The sequence below is a fragment of the Culicoides brevitarsis genome, chromosome 2, assembly GCF_036172545.1.
Source record: "Culicoides brevitarsis isolate CSIRO-B50_1 chromosome 2, AGI_CSIRO_Cbre_v1, whole genome shotgun sequence".
Classification (NCBI taxonomy): Eukaryota; Metazoa; Arthropoda; class Insecta; order Diptera; family Ceratopogonidae; genus Culicoides; species Culicoides brevitarsis.
In genome coordinates, this window is record NC_087086.1 from 40,345,785 (window position 1) to 40,370,920 (window position 25,136).

Genomic DNA, 25,136 nt, shown 5'->3' on the forward strand with positions numbered 1-25,136 from the left:
TCTCGCGTCGAAGAGATGATTTTGGTCTTTTTCCGATTTTATCGACAAGGCGCAAAAAACAAGAACGGAAAAAGATGTAATCATCGCTCGAGGGCGTGAAAACTTATTTAATGTCAATTACAAAATTTTAATGAAAATCTACAAATTACCGGTAGAAAATCCTTCGTGTCTCTTTCTCGAACGAACGAACGTTAAATTGAAATTCGAGCACTTGTTGCTTGTTTAATAACTTTTCAAATCAATTTTAGTCAAAAAAAAATTTTTGAATGACGATCCTTGAGAGTAATAAAAATTCTTCAAAGGAGAAAATTTACATTTACTTTTACGAAAATGGAATTACTTCCGTTTACTTCCGATATCACGTTGCATCGTTGAATCTATTTTTGTATCGACTTACAGAATTTTGTAACAAAAAAAATGTCTTTGTTTAAGTTTGTTATTTTTTTTTATAAATTTGTTCTGAAGAGTGTTTAAAAGTGTGATGATAAGATTCGTTTGTACATAATGACGAGACACGGTGATGTATGTTTGGATAAATTTTAATCTGTAACGGTTACGGTGTGCTCGAAAAATTATAAAATTTAATTTTTTTCTGATTTGAGATGAATTTTATGAATATTTTAATAATTTTTTGTTTAAAAATAAAATTAAAATAAAATTTTTTCTCCTCAAAAGTTGAATTTTTATCAGTTTTATGAGATTTTTTTTAAATTTTATTAACTTTATATCAAAAAAAAAAAAAATAAGTTAAATAAAAATAATTCAATTTGAAGAGCAAAAGTTGAAAAAAATTGTCACGAGAATGTTTTTTAAGATGAATATTTTTTATTTATTTTTTTTTTATTTTATTTAATTTTTTTATCAATATTTGAAATCTATACAAATATAAAAAAATGTTTTCTCAAAATAATTTTAAAAAATAAATAAATTTTTTTTTATTATTTTTTTTGCATTTAAATTAATTTAATTATTTAATTTTTAATATATTTTTTTAATTAATTATTTTTTTTTTTAATTTATCGAAAAATTTAAATAATTATTTTAAAAAATTTTTAATTTCTAAGACAATTTTTAAATTTATTAAATTTTTTATGGAAATTTAATATTTAAATAGTTTTTTTTTATTTTAATTATTATTTTAATTAATAATTTTAATTAATTAATTAATAAATTGAAAAAAATTAATTAAATAAATAAAATTTTTTTTTTGTTAATTTTAATCATTAAGAAAAGTAAAAAAAAACATTTGAAGTTATAAAAATTTTTTGATATTTATAAGAACAAATTTTACTTCAAAATCTAAAAAATTATGATTTTTTTTTAAATCTTTTTTTTTAACTTATTTAAATTTATTTTTTAAGAAATAATTTTTTATAATTTTAACTTTTATAATTTCATGTAAAAATTAAGAAAAATTGTCAAAATTTTATTTTTTGACCTGAAAAAAAATTTCAAAATTTTTCAAAAAAAATTATAATTTCTAATCCTTCAAAAATCTTATCAAATTCCTTTTCATTGAAAAAATTTTCCATTCTACCGTGCCAAAGTAACTTTTTTGTTTCGTTCATTCATCCATTCAAACATACTCTACCAAGAAAGAATCCGCTACGACATCGCGCAATATACTTAAAGAAAAAAGTCTTTAAGTAAGTGTACTAACACATCGCGCGACAAACGAAGACATCGACGACAACAACGACGACGAATGCGACAGAGATACACACTATTTAAGTGGTTCGATTGGCTTTGTTTATATAGTAACGCCTCCACGGCTTGTATGTGTTATATTGACGTGCGCCATTATACAAATTATTTAACAAATATTTTTTTTACATTTTCGAATCGCGTGGTAATTTTTTTTTCAAAATGTGCGAAGAATCCTTTAAAAAAATTAAAATTTAAGAAGAAAAAAAATTCTCACAGAAATTTTATCAATCATATTTTTCCCACAAAAAATTCCCATGTACCGAAAATCTACCTGATCCTCGTTCTCCTTTTTTTCTCTTAATTTCTAACATCCTTACACAAACACACGAAATTCGTCGTCGTCGTCTTTTGAAATACGTAATCGAGAAATTAATCCCATCACCATTTATTTATCCATTCATAAAAATACCTGATTTTGTCAACGTGTTTTTTATTATTTTTTGGTTTTTTTTTTCGTGTGTGTGAGAAGAAGTCGTCGAGAGTTTCAAAAAAAAAAAAGGATGAAAAATTAGGGCATAAATTGCTGGATAAAAGAACTTTTTCCGGGACAAATTTTATTAATTTAGAAAAAAATTGATTTAATTCTTGAATTATTAACGACGAGCGACAGAAACATTTTTTTTTCTTATTTTTATAAAGAAATTAAAAATAGAAAAAGGCGTTGACGTTTCCTCGCTTTTTTCACTTCTTCGCCTCGACATCTCTCATGGAAATGAACACGAAAGAGAGATTTGAAGAAAAAAAAAATAAATAAAATTTATTTGTGACGCAATTTGATTTTTACACTTTTCCGCTTTCTCCGGATAAACGATGAAAAATTCTTCGGCGACTTCTTCGCGCGTGCACGTTTATCCGCCATTTTATTTTTATATTTATTTTTCATACATGCTGCATGTGTTTCAGCCATCAATGAGGCTTTAATATTCTAAAACAAATATTTCTAAAAAAATTTTAATTATTTTTTAAATATTATTAAAAAAAATATTTTTTTTTATTTTTTTTAATTTTATGAAAAACCACGTGACTAATTTTGACAATTTTTTTCATAAAATTTAATTTTTTTCTTCAAAATAAAGAATTTTGATGAGTAAAATATTTTTTTTATTAAAAAAAAGGTTTACAAAAATAAATTTCGATTGAAAATCATAATTGAAGATGAAAAATTTATAAATTTGGTCACGTGGTTCAAGCGAATTAATTTAATTTAATTTTTTTCTATTAAAAATAATTTTAAAAAATTAAAATAAATAATTAAAAAAAAAAGTTATAATTTAAAAATTAATTAATTTAAGGTTAAAAAATTAATTAAATTATTTTTAATTAAAAAAAAAATTAAATTTTAAAAAATTAATTTTTTTTTCACTTCTTAAACGTTTAAAATATTCTTTTAAAAATTAATTTTCTCCTTTAAAAAATAAAAAAAAAAATTTTATGATTTTTTATTTTCTTTAAATTTTTTTTCTTTAATATTGTCATAAAATAATTCCTTCGAGGTCTACATTCTTTAAAAAAAACTTTTTGTCGTAAAAAAATTCATAAAAAATCCTCAAAAAATCAATTTCCGGGTCACTTTTTGCGAAATAAATGATTCAACGACTTTGTTATCTGTTCTCTTTTTATATTTGTCACACTACCGACAAAAAAAAATTAATATTTATTTTTTATGAGAGATGCAGTCCAAAGATCACCCAAAAAGAACGAACACACAAACGATTTTTTTACAACTTCATTCATGAGTGCTTTCCTTTTATTTATTTACTTGGAATTATCAATGAGAATTTTTTTTATTCAATATTTTTTAAAAAATTGATAAGACAACATATGACAGTGAAAAAAAAATTCATTCACAAAAATGATGATTAACAAACAAAATTTTTTAATCTTTGGGTATTCGAATGTTAGTGACATTTTCAATATTTTTTATTTTTTTTGTGAATGTGTGAGGGAGATTTCACGACGACGACAGGACACACACATGCACTAATTTTCATAACAAAAGAATAGGAATTTGCATAATTACTGAAAAAAAGATGTTTTTTGGACTTTTTTCTTCATTCAATGAACAAATTACGTCGTAAATGCGATTTTCGTATGTTTTTTGTGAATAAGCCGACAGAGGATTTGATGATTTTCGGGAGAATTTTGTCCTTTTTTGTAAAGTAAGAAGCAAATACAAAAGAAAAGAACGGAAGAAATCGATTTAAAGTGGTTTCTGATTAGAATTCGTTATGAGATTTTAAGGAATTTGTAGTTTTTTGTGCAGTTGAGTAATGAAAAATTCCTTAAAGTTTAATTTTTTGTCTGAAATTGAACATCATTAAATTTAAAAAAAAAATAATGAAAATTGACAATTTTTCATTTAGTAAAATTATTTCAAGTAAAAAAATAAAAGTTTTGGAGGAAAAATTTTTATTTTTATGAATTTTTAATTTTTAAAAAAAAAATTTATTTTATTTTTTTTTTAATTTTAAAAAATTTAAATTTTTATTTTAAAAAATAAATTTAAAATTCAAAAATCATTAAATTTAAGCCTTTTTTATTTTAATATTTTTTTTTTAAATAAAAAATATAATTTTTAAGACAAAAAATAAAAAAAAATTATTAATTTTTAAATTAAAATTTTTAATTTAATTTTTAACTTTAAATTCAATTTTTTTTTTTAATTTTTATTTTTTTTAAATTTTTTTTTATTAATAATTTATTTTAAAATTTTTTAATTAATTTTTTAAGTTTTTTATTAATTGTTTTTATTAATTTTGAATCTATAAAAAAATAAATTTATTTAAATTCAAAAATGCATTTTTTGAGATGAAATTTCTTAATTTTTTCAATTTTTAAAGCATTTTCAGTAAAAAATTAAAATATTTTAATAAATTTTTTTTATTTTAATTAATTTTATTCCCATAAAAATAAAAAATTCCATTAAAACCGCAAAATTCACAAAAGTCATTAAAAAATTTCCCCCAAATCGTTGCATTTTTATGTAAAGCCGGCTAAAAAACTTCTCCTGCAAAAAATAGTTCTCGCTCCTCACTGCTTTCCAATGCCATTAGAAAAGTAAAATATTCTGGGAAAACGCATAAAATATGAAAATATTATGTAAATCAGCAAGGAGAGGCAGTCAAGGCACCATTCGAATCACTCCGCATTTAATATCGATCGCATATCGTGTCGTCCTGAACAAACAACTTGAATTTTCTCCAATTTCTCTCAATTTGTGAAAATTTCTATGATCAAGGGAAATCAAGCTGAAAACACGTGGAGATGATTTTTTTCCAAACAAAAAAAAGAAAAAAAAATTCGTTGGAAGAAAATAAAAAAGTGCAATTTTTTTTGGTTTCTTTTTGCGGAAAAAAAATTCAAGAAGAAGGATTCAAGGATAAAAAATTGGTTTGCCTCCGTTTCGGAGACGTATGAAAATGTGACAAAGTTAGTCAGCCTATCCAATGTACTCAATTCACGTTCTTTCGGTTCTTTTTCTTCTTTTGTGCGCATTCACAAACACAATCACAGGCAGCAGCAACGACGACGACGACGAGGGTTCGTTACTGTGCCCGCGTGAGACGAATGAACGTGATACCAAGTCGAGAATCGAAATAATTTTTTGTGGCGTTGCATGTGTTGGTAGTTTATCGATCTGCCGAAGACGACCCGAGCACACACACCATGAAGGCCGCTTCGGTTGTCGTCGGCACTTTTCTGCTGGGCCCTGATTGGCTTTTGCGTTTTTTGAGTTTGTTAAACAGTTTAGCTGATGAATTGTTTGACGTTAGTCGAGTTCGTCGACGACGGTGCGGCGTGTTGTTGTACATTAGAGCCGTTTTGATTATCACTATTATTATTATTATTATTACTATTACTACAAAAACGTCTACTACGTTTATACGAAAAAATTACAAAAAAAAATAATAAAAAAGTGAGACTTCTGTGAGACCCAAAAATATAAAAAAATAAAAATAAATAAAAAAATAATAAAAATAATTTATAATAAAATATGAGCAAGAAATAAAAGCATAAATAATACAAAAAATATTATTATACATGTTATATACGAAAAAAAAGCTCAACAAAACAACAAGAGAGAGAGAGAAGTGAGAAAGAACAAGAAAAAATTATGCGGGAAAAAATCGAAGGAAATAATAATTGCGTAGTATCAAACAAATCGAACAAATCCAAAACAATGGATTTATTACAAATAAACAAAAAATCGGTGTGTATAATACTTTTATTCATGTTTCATCTATATATTTGTGTATTCCTACTTTAGTTTCGTTTTACAAAATACATGTATATGTGATAAAAGTGCCCTGAAAAAAAACTGATGCCGCTTTTTCACCCTAAATTGTTTACTTGGCGGCCATTTTGTGTATAAATATATATGATATATATATTGTACAACTGAATATTATATTATAACTTGCCTTCCGCTGCTGTAATAATATCATGGAAAATTTTATTTTATTAAAAAAATATTGAAAAAAATATGAATGAGTGAAAACTTTATAAATTATTAATAATTAAAAAAATATGTAAAAAAAAATTATTATTATTTAATTAATTTTAAATTATTATTTAATTCATATTGAATTAATTAAAAATATTATACAAAAAAATTATTTAATTATTTATGAATAAAAAAATATTTGAATGAGTGAAAATTATAATTATTATAATTTTTAAAAAATTAAAAATATTATTTTATTAAAATTTAATTAATTTATTTATTTAATAATTAAAAAAAAATAATTAATTAAAAAAAAATAAAAAAAATATGAATGAGTGAAAATTTAATTTATTAATAATTGAAAAAATTTAAAAAATATTTTTTTTTTATTAAAATTTAATTAATTATTATTTATTTAATTAATTAAAAATAATTAATAATGAAAAAAAAATATTATTTAATTATTTATGATTTAATAATTAAATAATTAAATAATATTTTTTTCATAATTAATTATTTTTTTAATTAATTCAATATAAATTAAATAAATTAAATAATAATTAATTAAATTTTAATAAAAAAATATTTTTTTTTAAATAAAAAAAAATAAATATTAATAAATAATAAAATAATACTAAAACACTGTGATAGCCGGATCCGGAAGTAATCGTCTCCTCATGTGTGTCTCTATCTATAACAACATATATAATATACAACAAACACAACATACATGATTCCCAAAATAACATTAAAATAATAATAAAATTATATTTATACATATAACAGCAGCGCCAACAACCACGCCATGTGTTTTCTTCAGCAGGAGAAACATTTAAAATAAAAAAAATTATTACAAGACTTCATTATTACTAAAAAAAAAGATATATTTTAATATATTATAATTGTTTGTCAGAACAATCGTTAAAAGTATGCTAATAAATGCGACATTTTTCGACTTAATTTTTTTTTGGCGTATTTTTTATTATTATTATTATTATTATTTCTTTAGTTTGTCAAGTCGTTATTTTTTTTTATATTTTGTCACACGTTAATATATATAAAAAAAAAAATTAAAGAAAAAAAAGAAGAATGTGTGTGTTTGTTGTTTATTTATTATTATGTAGTATAATAACCTCGAAATTATTATAATGGACTAAATTTTTTTTTGTGTGTGAGGAGTTTACTTTGTTTTTTTGGATGTTTTCACAGAAAAAAAAAATATTTTTTTCGAAACAAAGATATTTATATCAAAAATGCAACTTGAATAATAATTTTCGATATTCGGATCAATATTGTGAATGCGTGTGAGTAAGTGAGTGCCATGTTCTTTTTTTTCTCTTTTCGTCTTCTCTCCAACATTATTTATGTGTTTCGAGCCGAAATGCGTGTTCTGCCTAGATAGACTCTAGTAAGAATGTAGATACACGAAAAAGACGAAAATATATAAAAAAAAAATTCGATTCCAAAAATGTGTCTGTGTAGAAATGGAACCAAAATGTTTGTATGGCACACCAAAAAAAAAAGGAAAGAAGAAAAGAAAATGAATGTGTATGAAAATGAAATAAATTTTTGACAAAAAAAAAGTCTATAGTATTAAAATAGACCATATATACGCGCTCCCTCCCTTTTCACCTCTTCCTAATACAGCTCGCATTTATATTACCAAAAAAAAATTTATTTTGTTGTTATACATATAAATATTTAGTAGATGTGTGTGTGTCACATACAACTTACGTTAAAAACAGTTTAAATGAAAACAAAACGTCGTCTTTTTTTTTTTTGACTGTACATTGTTAATGTTATAGGTATACACAAAAAACAACAACAAAAACCTACGAAAAAATTGAGTATTTTATTTGTATAACTCTTAAAACAACTTTTAACATATTCATTTAGATTTTTATTTTATATAGTTTGGCTTATATGTTGAACTCGGAACATATTTCTTATTTTTTTTTTCTCTCTTCTTTCCCAAAGTATTTAAGCTGCGCGTTATAAACGTGGGGATTTTAAAACCGGAAAAAGTTTTTTTTTTCACTTCTTTAGAATGACGGCAGCGGAGAAAACATGTGTGGAAAGAGAATCGTTTCCGGAAAATGCGTTTTTTCAATGTGTTAATGCATTTTTTCTTCATTTTTCTTTTTTTTTGTTTTTTTAATTTTTTTAAAATTAATTTTTTTAAAAAAAAATATTTTTAAAATTTTTTTTTAATAATATTAAAAAAATAATTTTTTTAAATATTTTTTTTTATTTTAAAAAATTTTTTTTAATTTTAATATTTTTTTTTAATTTTTTGATTTTTTTTTTCAATTTTTGAATTTTAAAATTATTAAAAAAAAAAATTATAAAAATAATAATTTTAAAATAATTTAAAAAAAAATTAAATTATTTTAAAAAATTTTTAATAATTCTAAAAATTACTTAAAAAATTATAAAAATAAAAAAAAATAATTTTTTATCAAAAATGAATCATCGTCAAAAAAAAATACAAGGACATTTGAGTGACTTTCCTTTGAAAAAAGCAAACACATAAAATGAACACGAAGGCACTCACTTACCAATCCCCTTTTCATGCACGCACACTCACCGACACATCTTCATCATTTTCATCATCATCATCGTAGTCATGATCGTCATTAGTTAACACACATGTCTGTCTCTGTTTTTGTATACCGGAAGCAGATACCGGAGCACATGTGTTACATTTGCATTGTTGTTTCATATATTGCGATGCCACATTTATGTACGCTTCGATTTTTTTTTAATTTTTTAAAAATTTTGCTGAAAAAAGTGCAAAATTGCATTTTTAAAATTTTTTTAATATGAAATTTTTAATTTTATTAACTTTTTTGTACTCCTCATTAATTTTTAAAAATTAAAGAGGTAAAAATTATTTTTTTGACAATATTTTTTTTTAAATTCATTTAATTTTCAAAAAGAAAATAACAATTAAAAATATTTTTAGACATTTTTATTTAAAATTTGAAAGTTTTTGAATTTTTTTACATTTTTGTACTCCTTAATAATTTTTAAAAATTTTTAAAGGTAAAAATTCAGAAATAAAAATTTTTTTTTAATTTTTTTTATTTTTTGAAAACTGATAATTTAAAAAATTTTTTATAATTGAATTAAAATTTTTAAAATTTATCAAAAAAAATTATTTAAAATTTAATTAATTCAAATTTTTAAATTAAAAAAAATAAGTTTTAAATTTTTTAATTAAATTTTTCTGAATTTTTTTTTTAATTTTCACTTTTTCATACTCCTCAAAAAAATAATTCTAACTTAAATTTAAAAAAAAAAATTATAAATTTTTTAAAATTTATTAAAATTCATTAAAAATATGTTTTGACAAATAGATAAAAAATAATTTTTTTTATGAATTTTTACATCAAAATTTTAATTTTTTCAAATCTTCACATTTTCTTACTCCTCAAAGAAATATTTCAAACCAAAAACAAAGAAAAAATCAAATTCAGCTAAAAAATTCTTCAAAATGCGGTAAAAATGAAAGACATGCAGTACATAACACTGCACTTCATCGCATCATATCATATCATCAGTGCATCGTTCGTATCGTGTTTTACCTTAATGCGTTGCCCCGTACCTCCGATGCAGTGCAACTCACACAGACACGCTACTTTCTATGGTCATTCACCTTCTTTTTTTCCCCGATCATGATGCGAGAACGATGACGATGTATGTCTGAAAACATCATTTGCTAATTTTTTTCTTGCTTCTTTCTTCATGAAAAAAAAATTTTTTAAAAGCCTCGCTCGTCGCAAAATATCGCAAAATGCAAATTTATTTATTTATTTAAAGATTATGTAATTTCCGGCTTCATTGTCACTTTGCACTACTCCGTCGTCGTCGTCGTACGTTGTCGCGTCGATTGGCAAATCCTTCATAAAAAATAATGTTTTTGTGTACAACATCATCGAGTGTGTGTCAATTAATGTTTTATACACAACAAGTATTTTTTTACCGTACGACACGACATTCGACGCGTAGGTACAAGACTTTTCATTCATAAAATTTAAATCACAGCAATAGTATTTTTTTTTTCGTCGTACAAAAGTGCATCAAGCAGCAGCGAAATAAATCATGCCAAGCATCTTATTATGAAGAAGAAGAAAAAAAACCGGCGACATGAGATTCGGTTGCAGTCATTTTTTTGTGCTTTATTTTGCGTCTCGTTGTTGCATTTGTTTGATTTTTGTGCCAAATTTGCGCTGCTGCAAGAGAAATTTATGACCGAATCACGGATATGATTTTGCATTCCAATCAAGCAATTGCGGAGTACGTGATTCACATTAAATTTGCATCGAACGTTCTTTGAGAGCTAAAAATTGAACAAGAACTAGATATATGGAGAGAAGTAAATAAAATAAAGTAAAAAAGTTGATAGATCACGAAGTGAGACAAAAAAAAAGTAACTGACGATTTATAACATCCTCTTAAGAAATTCCTTCACACCCAACGAAGTCGATTGTCGTGCCGCCATCGTGAATGATATGCGAAGAAATTCAGAAGAAAAAGCTCCAAATGGGATTTTTTCGAGTCTTTTATGATTGGAAATGTTCAAAATTTGCTTTAAAAAATTTTAAATTGACTTAAAATTAATTTTAAAAATTAAAAAATATTTTTTATTGAATTTTTGATCATTTTATGTCCTTTAAAATAAACTTCAAGAAATTTTTCAAATTGACTTAAAATTTTAAAAAATATTTTTTTATGAAATTTTGAGGATTTTGGGCCTTTTTTAAAGACTTCAAGAAAATTTTTTCGAACTTTTTTTAAAAATTCCTCAAAAATCGAAAAATTTGAGTTTGGATAATTTTTTAAAATAATTTTTGATATTAAAAAGCTAAAAATTATTCTTTAAAATGTTAAAATTAAAATTTTAGCATAAACTTTAAATATTTTTTTATTTTATTTTTACTTTCTTTGGAAAAACTTTTTTCAATAACTTTAAAAAAAAAAATTTTTTTTTCCTTTTCAAAAAAAAATTTTGCTCTTTAAATTAAAAAATTCAATTAAAAATTTAAGTTTTAAATATTTTTTTTTTTAATTTTTAATTAATTTTATTTTAATTTAAAAATAAAAATTAACAAAAATCTTTAAATAATTTTTGAACAAAATTTTTAACAAAATTGTTTTAAATATTTGTAATTTTCTTTTAAAAGCTTAAAAATAACTTTCATAATTTTTTAAAATTTTTTTTTTTTATTTTTCTTCAATTTTGGTAAAAATACGCTTAATTTAATTTTTAAATTTTTAATAACTCATAAAAAATTATTTTTTCATTCAAAAAAACTTCATGTGACACTTTTTTGTGCCTCGCATATTTTTTGTTCAAACCAACAACTCCATTCATTCACACCACGAATGTCTCTCTCTAATTGAACCAACACACAAAAATTCATTCATGTTTTTAGTTGCGCTTGTATTACTCTCTACGCATTACGAATATTAACGAAAAAAAAAAAAAATTGCACAAAAAAATTACTAAACTTTGACAACAACGAACCATATGATAATTAAAAATTTTTTGATCTCAATGAATTTTTTTTTTGTTCAACTGATAAATTTTAATTCATTCATATTTTTTTTCATATGCACTTTAATCACACATGTGGCAGAAAAAACCAAATTGAACCGAATTCGAGTCCAAAGTACTTTGACTTTCCGCGAAATAATTCAAAAAAAAAAAATAATAAAAAAAATCGCAAGTGAATTCAATTCAATTCGCGCAACATGAAACAAAAAAAGTGCAAGAAAGACAAAATAAATAACAGAAAAAAATAAACAAAAGACTGGCAAAGCACAAAATATAATGCAATGCACATTCGTATTGATGGCGCCAATTTTGTGTGTTGTTTACATGTTGCGATACGATTTTTTTTTTCATTTTTTTTTTCGAGTCGTTAATTATACATGTTGTTCGCAGAGTCAGTCTAAAAGTGTTAGGTATCGATTATTGCGACACTTTTGTGACCATTGACCGCTTATTGTTTGTGTGTCGTGCGCGCTTGCAGAGTCAAGAACAGGGATAAAAATTTATTTTAATTTTTTGCTTTAGAAAAATGTCAAAATAAAAAAATTTATTGAATTTTCATTTAAAAAATTTTAATAAAAATTTTGTAAAAAAAAATATTTTAAATAAAAAAAAAATTATTTATTTTTTATTTCAATAAAAAAATTAAAAAAATTAATAAATATTTTAAAATATTTAAATAAAATTTTTAAATTTAATTTTAATTAAAAATACATATTTAAAAAAAATTAAAAATAATTAAATCTGAAATAAATTTTGTATTTAATTTATTTTTTTAAAATTAATTTGATTAATTTAACTTTTTAATTTTATTTTTTTTAATTAAATTAAATTAAATTTTAAATTTAATTTAAATTAAAATAAATTAAAAAAATTAATTAAAAAATAAATAAAATAATCAATTAATTTTTTTTTTAATAATTTTAAAAATTTTTAAATTAATTAAATTTTAAATAAATTCTAAAAAAAATAAAATTTTAATTATTTTTAAAAATTTAATAATTTAAAAAAAAATAATTATTTAAAAAAATAATATAAAAATTTAAAATAAATTTTAAATTTCATTTTATTAAATAATTATTTTTATTTTAATTTATTTGATTTAATTAATTTTTAAATTGAAATTTTTACTAAAAATAATAAAAATCTAAAAATTTAATTTTTTCTAATTATTGAAAAGTCAAAAATATTTTTTGTCCCTGACAAGAGCAAACAAAACGACGACGACAAAGAAATTGAAAAAAGGAACGAAAGAAGAAGAAAAAATGTAAAAAGTAAACGAGATGCACTTGGTTATTGAATCGTATATAAGTAATAATAATTGTAATGGAATGGAATGGAATTTCAAATATAAGAGACAAGCACTTGTTACATTCCTCAAGTCTCAAGTACAGTTATTTAAAAATATGCATGTATGCACTTTCTGTCTGTCGCTGTGTGTTTCGCGTGCACGTAGATTTGAAAAATATTTCTCTTTTTATAGAAAGAAGTAAGAATACACGAAAAACAACAACAACAACTGCAGCGAAGGAACGATAACTGATTATTACTTTTTTTTCTTTATTTTCTCTTGCAGAGAGCTCTACACAAAGGCATTCGAATACATTCTACAAACAGAGTCGCCCGAAGTGATAGCACGACAAAAAGATGAAATTTTAGCAACATTAGAACAATTTTCACATTCAGGTAGGTTTTTTTAATTTTTTTTTTTCGCTTGACTCAAAAGACCACACACTTTCAAAGTCTATTCGTCATATCTCTCGCATTACTCGCCTTTATTTGCATTCAAATGGATTGAAAAAAAAATGGAACGACGTCAATTGAATGTACTTAAAAAGTACAAACAACGCTGTTTGGCGACACAATTATGACACAAATGACTTTTTTTGTCGTCATTCATGCGGCGTGTTTTAATATTTATTTCCGACAATTCGATGACGAGACTCGAGTTGCGATGATTCATCGCCGAAGCATTTCAAGTTTTGACATTCCATGATGAAAAATCATTTTTTCCGGGGAAACGTGATTCTTCGAGTGATTCAAGATCAATAAAAAAAAGTATTTTTAGTGAGTCAAAAGTCGCGATGATGATGAGAAAAGACCACGTGCCTCGCACATTGTTTGGATAAATTGTTATCGCAGAAAACGGCGGCGACGACGCCAATGACGTAGGTATGAAGAGTACGTTAATAAAGTGAAAAAAAAAATTTCAAAGAATTTAATAGAAAAAATTAGAAATTTTGCTTTGAAAGATATTAAAAGATCGTAAATTGATCATTTTTTAACTGAAATGCCCTCTATTGGCGAGTTTTTGTACTAAAAGTGATCTAAGTTTAATTTTTATTAAAAGAAAATTTTTCAAAAATTAATTTTTTGTCTTAAAAATTCAAAGAAAAGTTTAAAAAGTTAAATTTTCTTCAAACAAAAATGCAAGAGATCAACTAAAAATTTTTTTAAAGCGCCTCTAACGGAAAATTTTTGTATTAAAAAAATTTAATTTTAGTTTTTAATGAAAGAAAATATATCAAAAAAATTTGAATATATGTCAAAAATTCAAAAAGTACTTGAAAAAATTTAATTTTCTACAAGAAAAATCCAAAAGATCAACTAAAAATTTTTTTAAAGCGCCTCTAACGGATAATTTTTGTACTAAAAATGAAAGATCAGAAGATCTCAAAACTTTTGCTTTAAAATATCAGATGAAAAATTCTCAAAATTTTAATATTTTGACAAATTTTAAAATAAAATAGATCAAAAAAGCGACATCTAACGATAAATTTTTCATGCAGCTCCCTCATACGGCAAATTTTGGTACTAAAATAAAAATTTTTTATTTAAAATTCCATGAAAACACGAAAGTACCTCACAGAATTGGATATTAAACCATATAAATAACGTAAACTAAATAAATGACGTCTTACTTAAAATGTTGTGTAAACTTTTACAATCGTTTCGTATCGCATTTGCTTTGTGATTATATTAAATAGTTCATTTACGTCAATGAAGTCCCTCGCGCACACACAGAAGTCGTACATCTTTTTTATTGATTAAAAAACTTTCATTCATCCATTCCACACAAAAAAAAATAATAAATAAAAATATTGGCGAGTTCGCGTTCAATGTGCGATGATGACTCAATTGCCGAAATAACAGAAAAAAATGCTTTCGAGAAAATAAAAAATTATTAACACGCGCATTAGCTCTAGTTTTGGGCCACACGACAGACCTAGATAATTCTCTTTTTTTTGCGTGCTGTTACTACGAAGGTAGTTTGTTTTGTGTGGCTTAACGAAGCTGGTGTGTGGTCGTGTAATAATAATTTTTGTATGTGTGCGAAAAATATTACAACTGTTGTTGTTCTTTGCTTTCAATGCCATGCTACTCGTTCGTTCATTCATACGCGTTTACATTTTTTTTTATTATTTCTCTTCTTCTTTCTTTCAGCATTATTATTACTTTTATTTAGAGAGAAGATGTGTACATAAAAAATAAAATACAACTAAATACCGTTAAGTTTTAAGTAAATATAAACTATATGAGTGTGATGTGAAAATGTACAACAACAACAAAAAAATTGATGATTTGAAGAACGCAAAAATTTTCCATTAAAAATTTTGCAAACCTGAAATTAAAAGAAAAATATTAATTTTTACTCAAAAAGATCTTTTAATTAAGATTTTAGATCAATTAAAGATCAAAAAGCGCCTCTAACGGAGAATTCTTGAACTAAAAATGCAAGATCTTCTCTAATAAAAAAGTTTAAAGATCAAAAGTTGTTTTTTAATTTATATTTTAAAAATTAAAGTCACTTATAAAAAATTTTTTAAATTTAAATTTGAAAAAAAAAACAAAATGGCGGCTTAAAATTTAAATTTTTTTAAAAAATATTGCTTAAAATAAAGAAAATAAAATTATAAAGCTCTGAAGGTTCAAAAAGCATAAAAAATCATAAAAAAAATTAATATAAAATTTCAAAATATCTGAAATTTATTTTAAAATTTTTTAAATTATTAAAAATAAATAAAAGTCACGCCCTCTATCGGCGATTTTTGTAACTAAAAAAAGATAAACAATCAAAAATTGACAAAAATTCAATTAAAATAGCTTCTTTAGTTTTGCATGAGAAAATAAAATTTAATTTTAATTCAATATTTTAAAAAATAAAATTTTAAACAATTAACAAAATCATCTAAAAAGATCTTTAAAAATCACAAAGCGTCCTCTATCGACGATTTTCTTAACTAAAAATTATAAACGATCAAAAATTGATGAAAATTTGATCAAAAAAGCTTTTTCGATTTCTCATGAAAAATATTAATTCAATATTTTTAAACATAAAATTTAAAAAATTAAAAAAATCATCAAAAAATCTTTAAAGATCACAAAACGCCATCTAACGACAATTCCATGAACTACAAAAACAGATCTAACCTCAAACACGATGAAAAACTCCATTTTAACATTTTTTCCATTAAATACCTCTCAATCCAAACAACCAATATATCACCATCAGTATATTTTTTCTAACAACATTCCATTGAAACGGATGTCAATCTTTCCTCTCTACTTAAAGAGAAACAGTAAAGTAGAAAAAAACTCTACCGTTGCACAAATAAACGAAGAATTTCCTATTAATTGTCTTTATCTTCGTCTTTCTCGTTAAATAAAATCAAAACAAATAGATAACTCATAACACATAAAGTGAATTCCTACACAACGCCATGCAGTTAACCACGCAGCAGCAACTCTTACAACGAAAAAAAAAACTCTAAGCAATAACAAATAATTTAATGTATTTCCGGCAACACACTTATTTATTAATACAAATATGTGAATGTAGTTATTTATTTATTATTATGATCGAAAGAAGAGGAGTTTCGCTGTATATACGGTGTCGCGTCGTCGTTGCACAAATTTTCATTCATAAAATCACAGACGACCGACGTACAGCGATTTATACGGGCACCAAAAGCGTACACAGAAGGCGAGGCTGTTTGATGATTGCACACACAACGAATGCACAGAACGCGCAAAAAATTTTTATTCATTGATGTAGTAAGAGATAATGACAGATGAATACAAAGAGAGCAACGCGTAGGAGGCGATTACGATCGAGAGACGAAGGAAGCAAAAAAAAAATGCAATTTGCCGGTAATAATTATTATTACGAATTTTTTCGGGTGACCGTTTGTGATGTCATTTCGTACTTTGATCCGCGATGATGAATTTACCGCGTAAAAAAGTCACCAACACAACGACAAACAGCTAGATAAGTAATAATTTTGTTATTATTGAATTACGGATGTTTGCTTTTGTTGTTGTTGTAACTGAAATATTTTTTCAAAACTTTCTTTTCTTCTGTGTGAGTGTCTCTCGAGTTGCGACGTAGAAGCGATTTTTTCGAGTGAAGGACAAATTTCGAGACTTTTCTTTAGAGAAAATTGAAATTTTTTTTTTGAAAATGAGAAAAAAATGGATCATCAAGTTATTGCGTCGAAGTCTGAATATTCGTGACCTACTTTACGGTGCGAGCGGTGTCTGTGTTGTTGTTAGATAGATACCGTCTATTTCTCTATATTAAATATAAATAACGGCAAGACATCATCTTCTAACTATTATAGAAATGCACTGTGGGAGATTTTGCAATTTTTTATCCTTTTAAGTTTTTTTTTAAATTTAAAAAGGAAAAATTATTTAAAAATCTTAAAAATATTTTTTTTTAAATTTAAATAAAAATTTAAAATTAAATTTAAATTAATTAAATTTATTAATTAAAAAGCTTAAATGCTATTTGAAAAATTAATTGTACAAAGCGCCTCTTGCGGAAAATTTTGGTACTAAATATGAAAGATCAACTGATCTCAAGATCAACGATTAGAAAAAAATTCGTCAATAAAAAATTTTATTTTAAATTTAAAAAAAAAATTTAGATTCCATTGATAAGTTTTTAGATCCAAAATTTATTTTTTTGAACCAAAAAAAATAATTTTTTTGAAATTTTCAAAATTTTTCAGTTTAATTTTTTTAGAATATCAAAAAATTATGATTCTTGAGATTCTATGATTTATTGATATTCTAAAAAATTTAAACTGAAAAATTTTGAAAATATTTTGCCTGTTGGTTTAAAAAAATAAATTTTGGATCTAAAAACTTATCAATAGAATCTAATTTTTTTTTAATTTAAAATAAATTTTTCATTGAAGAAATTTTTTCATCTAATCTTTGAATTTCAGATCAGTTGATCTTTCATATTTAGTTCCAAAATTTTCCGCAAGAGGCGTTTGAAAAATTATTTTTTTTAAATAGCATTTAATTTTTTTAATTAATAAATTAAATTAATTTAAAGTGAATTTTAAATTTTTATTTAAATTTAAAAAAAATATTTTTTAATTTTGAATAATTTATTTTTTTTTTTTAATTTTTTTATCATTTATGAAATTTTTTAAAAACATAAAAAATTTCTAAAAAAATCCTTAAAGCTGAAAATTTGTAAAAAATTTTTTTTTTCAATTTTTTTTTTAAATTTTTTTCTGTTCAAAAATGTTAAGTATGGAAAAATTTAATCAAACCAGAAAAAAATATTTATTAAATTTCAACTTCATTCTCTTTCAAAAAAAAATTTTTTTTTAAATTTTTTAAATTTTTTTTTAATCGAAAAAATTCTCAAAACGCCCCACTGTGCGACGAAATTAACTGTGTTTCTACTTTTATATTTTCGCAAAACAAACAACGAAAAATTAAATGTCTACAAAAATTGATCGGTTTTTAAGTCCAGCGTGTGTCGCGTGTGGGTGTGATGATGTCTGCAACTCGGTGTCATCATCATTGCGGCGGCGAAGGACAGACTTCCGGTAAATTTTGCGTTTGTATTTTTAGCACAAACGCAAAAAAAAAGAAAAACTTTCTTCACAAAAATAAAGAAAGAGAGCAAAAAAATGTTTTCGCCTCACACTTTTACTTGCTCGCCGCCTGCTTCTTGTGACAAAAAACTATTATTAGCTCGTGATGCGACAATAGTTTAGACTCCGACTAGACGTCTTTCTTTTTTGCCCTTTCTTTTTTTTTATTTTTTGCTTGTCGTTTGCGTTTAAAAATAATTCGTTGTCGCATCGAACTCTTTTTTTTTTTTGACGATCACTCAACTCTTCAAAAAAAAAATTACGAGTCGAGAAGAAGAAAAGAAACTGTCTGCAAAATTTATTAGAATTTCCGGTAGTAGCTCGTCGTCTCAGCTGAATGATGAATAAAATAATTGTGAATGAATGCAAAGCGTTTATTACTTCCATTTCCTTCTTCGATTCTCATTTGCATTCTCGCGAATCTGCGCAAAAATTTTTTACTTCCGCAAAAAATTGTTGATGAAAAAATGACACATGTTTCTCAAAAAAAAAGATGAAGACACAACAAGAGAAGAAAAAAAACGAAGAAGAATGACTACTTCCGTTCGTTAATATCATTTCAGCTCGTCGTCTCTCACTCTCGTTTCTGATCAAATACAAAAAAAAAAGTCGAATAATGACCAAAAAAATGTTATTAAATAAATAAAATTAAAATTTCGAATCGAACGCACATATCGGTATGTGGTCTTTGTAGATTTACATATATTGGAGGAATCAGGTCATTCACCCGTTTAATTGGTATTTTTTTTCTCTCTCTCGAGTATGTCTATAGTATGCTGTTTTGGAAAAAAATGTGTATATTGGAATAAATTAAAGCAGTGAAATATTGACAATAATCGAATTCTTGTCATTCTTTCTCATTTCTTTTTTTATTACGATTATTTTTTGTGTGTGTTTTGTTTTCGTTTTCGAAAAAAAAAAATAGTTTCTTTCATTGACATTTCTTGAATTCCTTCCTCGAAAAGGAATAATAGAGACAAGACTACGAATGTAGAATATATTAAAGTTTTTTTTAGCATGAAATGTTGAGTAATTGAATTTATTTTCTTGTCTCAAATTGTTTGTTTGAATTTCTTTTGGTTTTTTAAAGAAATGATTTTTTGCAAAATCGTGTTGGTTGGGAAGATCTTTTTTTCCCAGCTTGCAATTTCGAAATATTTTCATATTTTTCAATTTTCAAGCTCAAAAATCATCCAAAAAACATCCAAAGAAATTTTACGTAATTTTTGATGAATTTGAAGCTTGAAAATTGAAAAATATGAAAATATTATAAAATTACAAGCTGGGTAAAAGATCTTCCCATCGAACACGATTTTGCAAAAAATTCATATCTTTGAAAAATCAGAAGAAATTCAAACAAATAAATTCAAAGAATCATTAAAAAGACTTTTAAAATAAAAATTACATATTTTTTACGTTTTTTTCATATCTTTAAATTTTTAAGCTTATATAAAGACATTAAGAGAAATTTTTCGTAAATTTTGATGAATTTTATGCTTAAAGAATAAAAATTTGAATTTTCTATGAATAATTATCAAAAATCGATTAAAAACTGATCTTGTAATAAAAACTATTACGTTTTTTTCCCATATAACAAAAAATGTCAAAATTTTGAAGCTTTAAAAAATCGCCAAAAGATTTTAAAAAAATTTTTCCGTAAAAATTTAATTAATTTCAATTTTAATTAATTTTTTACGTTTGAATTTTCTATGAATATTTATCAAAAATCGATTAAAAAAACTGATATTATAAAAATAACAAAAAATATTGTAAGCTGGGAGTAAAGATCTTCCCAGATAACAAAAATGTCGGAAAATTTGACAGATCTTAAAAAATGGCGCCATTTTTTAAAAAAACTTAAATAATCAAATTTTTATGAAATTTTTCAACAAAAAAGAGAAATATCCTTCAACTTTCATTAATTTGCTACCTCAACTTAAAACTTACAACTTCACTCTTCATTTTTGTTCAAAGTCTGTCTAAAAAGAAGCCGTACAGCAGCATTTTCCCTTCTTCACTTGACTTGTTAGTATTTACAAAGCAGCAGAAGAAGAAGAGTTTAAAGGTAGCAAGTACGTCTGTGGCATGTAAATAAACGAAAAATAGAGAAAAAAACTAATGTAACAGGCAATGTTGTAACTCACTTGCTTCATTCAGCCATCATCATCGTTCGTTGTTGTTGTTGTTCGTGAGAAGCGTACACGGCGGTGTAAACAGGTTCAATGAACGATGAGCTTTGCTCATAAACATTTACATTTAATTTAGGTATGTGATGATGCGCTGTTGTAATATTTATCGTACTTGCTTTTCATGTTGTGTTCGTGTTTGATTAGTGCATATTTTTCTCCGGCAAGTGTATTTTTTTTGTCTTATCAATTTTTTGGGTCAAATCCTTCGTCGTCGTCGATGAAAGAAAAAACGAAAAATTTGAATAGAAAGTCGAAATTCCGATATGTCCCAAAAAAAAAAAAAATTTTTTTTAACAAACAAATAAAAGTAGCTCACGAACTGACGACGACGGCGATGAACAGAAGAAAAAAAAATTAATAATAATAATTTAAAAATCCAACACGAGAGTTCGAAACGTACGAAAACAGTAAAAATATGTGAGCAAAATAAACAAGAAGTTGGAGAAGAGACGACACACAAGAAAAATTCTTTTAAAAATTTTTCCCACAGTCACCAATACATTGATAACGCGCCGCAGAGGTCTCTTTAATACGTCGCTCGTAGCTCGTTATTATTATTTGCGTACATGCCGCACCAAAGTAACTAAATAACAGCAAATATGTGAGAGATACAAAAAAAAATTATAAGAAACGAAAAAAAAAATATTGTAACAGTCGCGTAAAACAACATGACACCTTCTATAAACAGCAATTCACATTCGCAGACACTTACGCAGGCGCATATAAATACACACAGCATCAGAAGAAATGAGATGAGCGGTGTATTTTTTTTTTGTGTACTTATTATTTATTTATTTTTATTGAATTGAAGGAAAAAGAGAGACTTAAATAATATAATAATAAAGATGACCAATGACAATGATGATAAAAAATATTTTTTTCTGCGAGATTTGGACTTGAGAGAAAGACAAAAAAGGAGAAAAGTCATCAAAGAAGCACTTTTGGTGCATTCCTTGACGAGAATTGTGAGAAAAAAAATGGACAAGCATCTACAGACAAATTCAGAAAGTCGTCTTGATCGTTTTCTGGATTCCATTAGATGCGAGAGAAATGCAAAAAATTTTGATCTGGAAGATTATTTTTCATAAGGTTTTCTTCCAATGAGATTTTTGCGACATTTTATTTAAAAAAAAAAAATTTGTGATAAAATTTCAATTTAAAAAAAAATTATCAAAATTTCTCTTAATTGAAAAAAAAATTTAAAATTTTTTATTTAAAAAAAAAATAAAAAATTTAAAAAAAAAAATTTTTTTATTTAAAAAAAAAAAATTAAAAATTTCTTAAATAATAATTTTTCATAAAAATTATTTAAAAAATCATATAAGGGCCAAATGCTTTAAAAAAATAATTTTTTAAATTTTTTCCTTCACAAAATTACTTTAATTAAATTTTTAAAAACTTTTAAATTAAATTCTGAAAAAAAAATTTAAAAAAATTACAAAAAAAATTTTTTTTGACAGAAAAAAAAAATTTCAAATTTTACTCTAAAAAAAGTTAAATATTTAAAAAAATTTAAGCTTGTATAATTCTTCCGAAAAAAATTTAAGACACTTTTATACAAAAAATGAAATTTTTAAAGATAAAAAAAATTTTTTTTTTTTATTTTTTTGACTTTTTTTAGAGTAAACTTTTACAATTTTTATACTATTTAAAGTAATTTTCTGTCAAAAAATTTTTTTTTTAGAATTTTTTAACTTTTTTCAGAATTAAATTTGAAAATTTTTGAACTATTTAAAGAAACTTTTTGACGAAAAATATTTAAAAAAAAATTTTTTTAAAGCATTTTATATGATTTTTATGAAATAATTTTAATATAAATGACATTCAAGGCTTTGAAAAAAAAAATATAAATTTTCTTCAAAAATTCATCAAAAAATATTTTCTGAAGAAATTTTGGAATTTTTTATGAAAATTGAATTTTTCCAAAATTCATCAATTTAATTTTTTATCAATTTTAAACCAAAAATTTCCCTCTAAACGTCACATTTCAACTCATTAATCTCCCTCAAAGCTCATCAAATCCTTTTCGAAACCTCTCAACATTTAATCTCACTCACTCCATAAAACTGGCTGCCACTCAACTTCATATCACTGCAATTCTCACACAACTCATAAAACGATATTTGATACGTCGAGCATTTAATAAGTAGCCATAATCTCACAACTATTAAAGCTTCTGACCAATATTCTTTGTGTCATGTCATCATCATGGGGCACGAACAGTAAATAATAATGCGTTCCTTCACACACATTTCGAACGAACGATAATGAAAAAAGTTTTTGAAAAACTTGATCCTTTTCCTTTTTTTAATTAAATTTGAAAATTCATGAAAATCCTCAGAAAAAAAACTTTCCAAGGTCTTCGAGGTCATTTTTTTGAAGGAGAAGTTCATGAAAAAAAAAATTGCAAGGAGCAAAAAAGTACCGAGGAAATAAATTATAATAAATGTGAGTCAACGCCCTTTTTTTGCTCGACGTACTGCGGCGCGCGTACATAAGGGAAAAAGTCGATTTTCCAATATTTTCGTGTGTACGGCGCTATTACATAAAAATAACAAAGAGAGTCGTCGTTTCTCCGCACACACAAACAACAAAGCTGCATGAGTTAAGCATGGTGTCGGGTTTTTCGACATCATCGAACATTTATGATGATGATAAACTTTTTTTTTCTTCTTGCATCGAGAGTCATATTTCAAAGCGACAAAATTATTGGTTGTAAAAGAATTTTTTTATATCCTTTGAGTATCTAATGGATTAACTTTTACTCTCCTACATAATTTTGAGCAGGACTTTTATTAAAGTTTTTTTTTTATTAAATTTTCGCTTTTATATGTCCTCATCGCGCATGAACCACACAATTTCAGTTTTTACTCCTTGCTCTCTGTACGGAACATGTGAAAAGCATGCCACAATTTTCTTTTTTTCAAGGAAAAAATTACTTAATTAAAGTAAAAGGCGGCTTGTGAATTATTGGAATGGCGTTAAGACAAGAAATCAGGAGAGATTAGATTTCTATTAAATTTCCATCAAATGTCTCTTGACAAGCCTTTTTTCGCCTTAACGATCAATATCACGTGTACAGGTTGTACGTCACAGAGGCACATTTTCCCGAAGTTCGTACGAATTTTTATCATCATCAGCGCTTGAGCCAGCCACAAAATGCCGTGTGTGTGTGTGTTTGTGCGGGAGACAACCGCCGGAATTTCGTTCTGATGCCACACTGCTCTCCTCTGCGATGTCCTCTTTATTTTTATGGGCTCGTAATTGTGTTAGTGTCGCGTTTTCTTTTATTTTTATGCTTGGTTTGGAAAACTTATTTTGTTTTTAAAGCTGAAAATTAAGAAAAAAAAAATAATTATTAAAGAAAATTTTTAAAAATAATTTAAAAAAAAAAAAAAAAATATTTCTAACTCACTAATACACAAAAAAAAATCTAAAAAAAAAATAATGTTAGAACGCACGCTCCACACAAGAAGACAAAGAAGAACGGTTCTCTTATCATCGCATCTCCATTTTTGCAACTCTACAAAAAAAAAATGCTCGTCTTCTTCTTCTTGTATCTCTGATAGTCTCGTACACACACAGTTATTGCGCAGAAATTTTCATGTCTTTTTATTAGCAGGACTCTCGAAAATTTTCAAGGGTGAAGCGCATTGCCTTCTCTCGGCATGTACGAGTACCTTTCACCTCTTCGGTTCATCACACGACGACTTGCGAGAGCAATTCTCTCATTATATCATCATCCCTCTAAGCATCCCCTTTGTGTGTGTGTATGTGTTCGTGTGTGACTATCCACAGTCATCTCGCTTGTACGGAAAATCTAAAAAAGAAACCGAAGATAATTTGAGCACAACATGGAGGAGTAATCGGAGTTGAAAAATATTTTCGCACAAAAGTTTTTTCGCAAATTAAAATCTTTAAAAAAGCCAAAAATACCTGAAAATACGAAAAATGTGTCCCTCGTGTCTCGTGTCATCCGGATTTAATGGGAGATTTTCGGAAAATCCCTCGGAAAAACCAAAAACAAAGAAAAAAGTGTGCAGGAAAATTCATCATGAGTTTGACATGCCTGCGAAAAAAAAATACAAAAAAAAATTGTGAGTGTTAAATATTTTTTTTCGGGATAAAATTCTGAAAATAAAAAAGAAAAAAATTAAAATTAATGAAAAAAAAAATTTTGAAAAAAAAATAAAATTATGCATTAATAATGTGACATAACAGAAATTTTCGCCGTTTTCTTCGGTACATTTCGGGGTGTGTGTCGGTCGTCCATCTATCCAGCAGCAAACAGCGTGTGTTTTAGTAATACTCTACTCTACATGTACAACAAAAAAAAAATT

The 25,136-nt window shown here is 24.8% G+C and overlaps 1 protein-coding gene across 1 annotated transcript in view; it reads left to right on the plus strand.

Moving 5' to 3' along the window:
* The window catches only part of LOC134832459 (serine/threonine-protein phosphatase 4 regulatory subunit 1-like), a 55,659-nt gene that overhangs the window by 22,110 nt on the left and 8,413 nt on the right, over nt 1–25,136 (plus strand). The window contains exon 3 of the mRNA XM_063846480.1: nt 13,285–13,394. Within this exon, the coding sequence (XP_063702550.1) occupies nt 13,285–13,394 (110 nt within the window). The remainder of the gene's footprint in view (nt 1–13,284; nt 13,395–25,136) is intronic.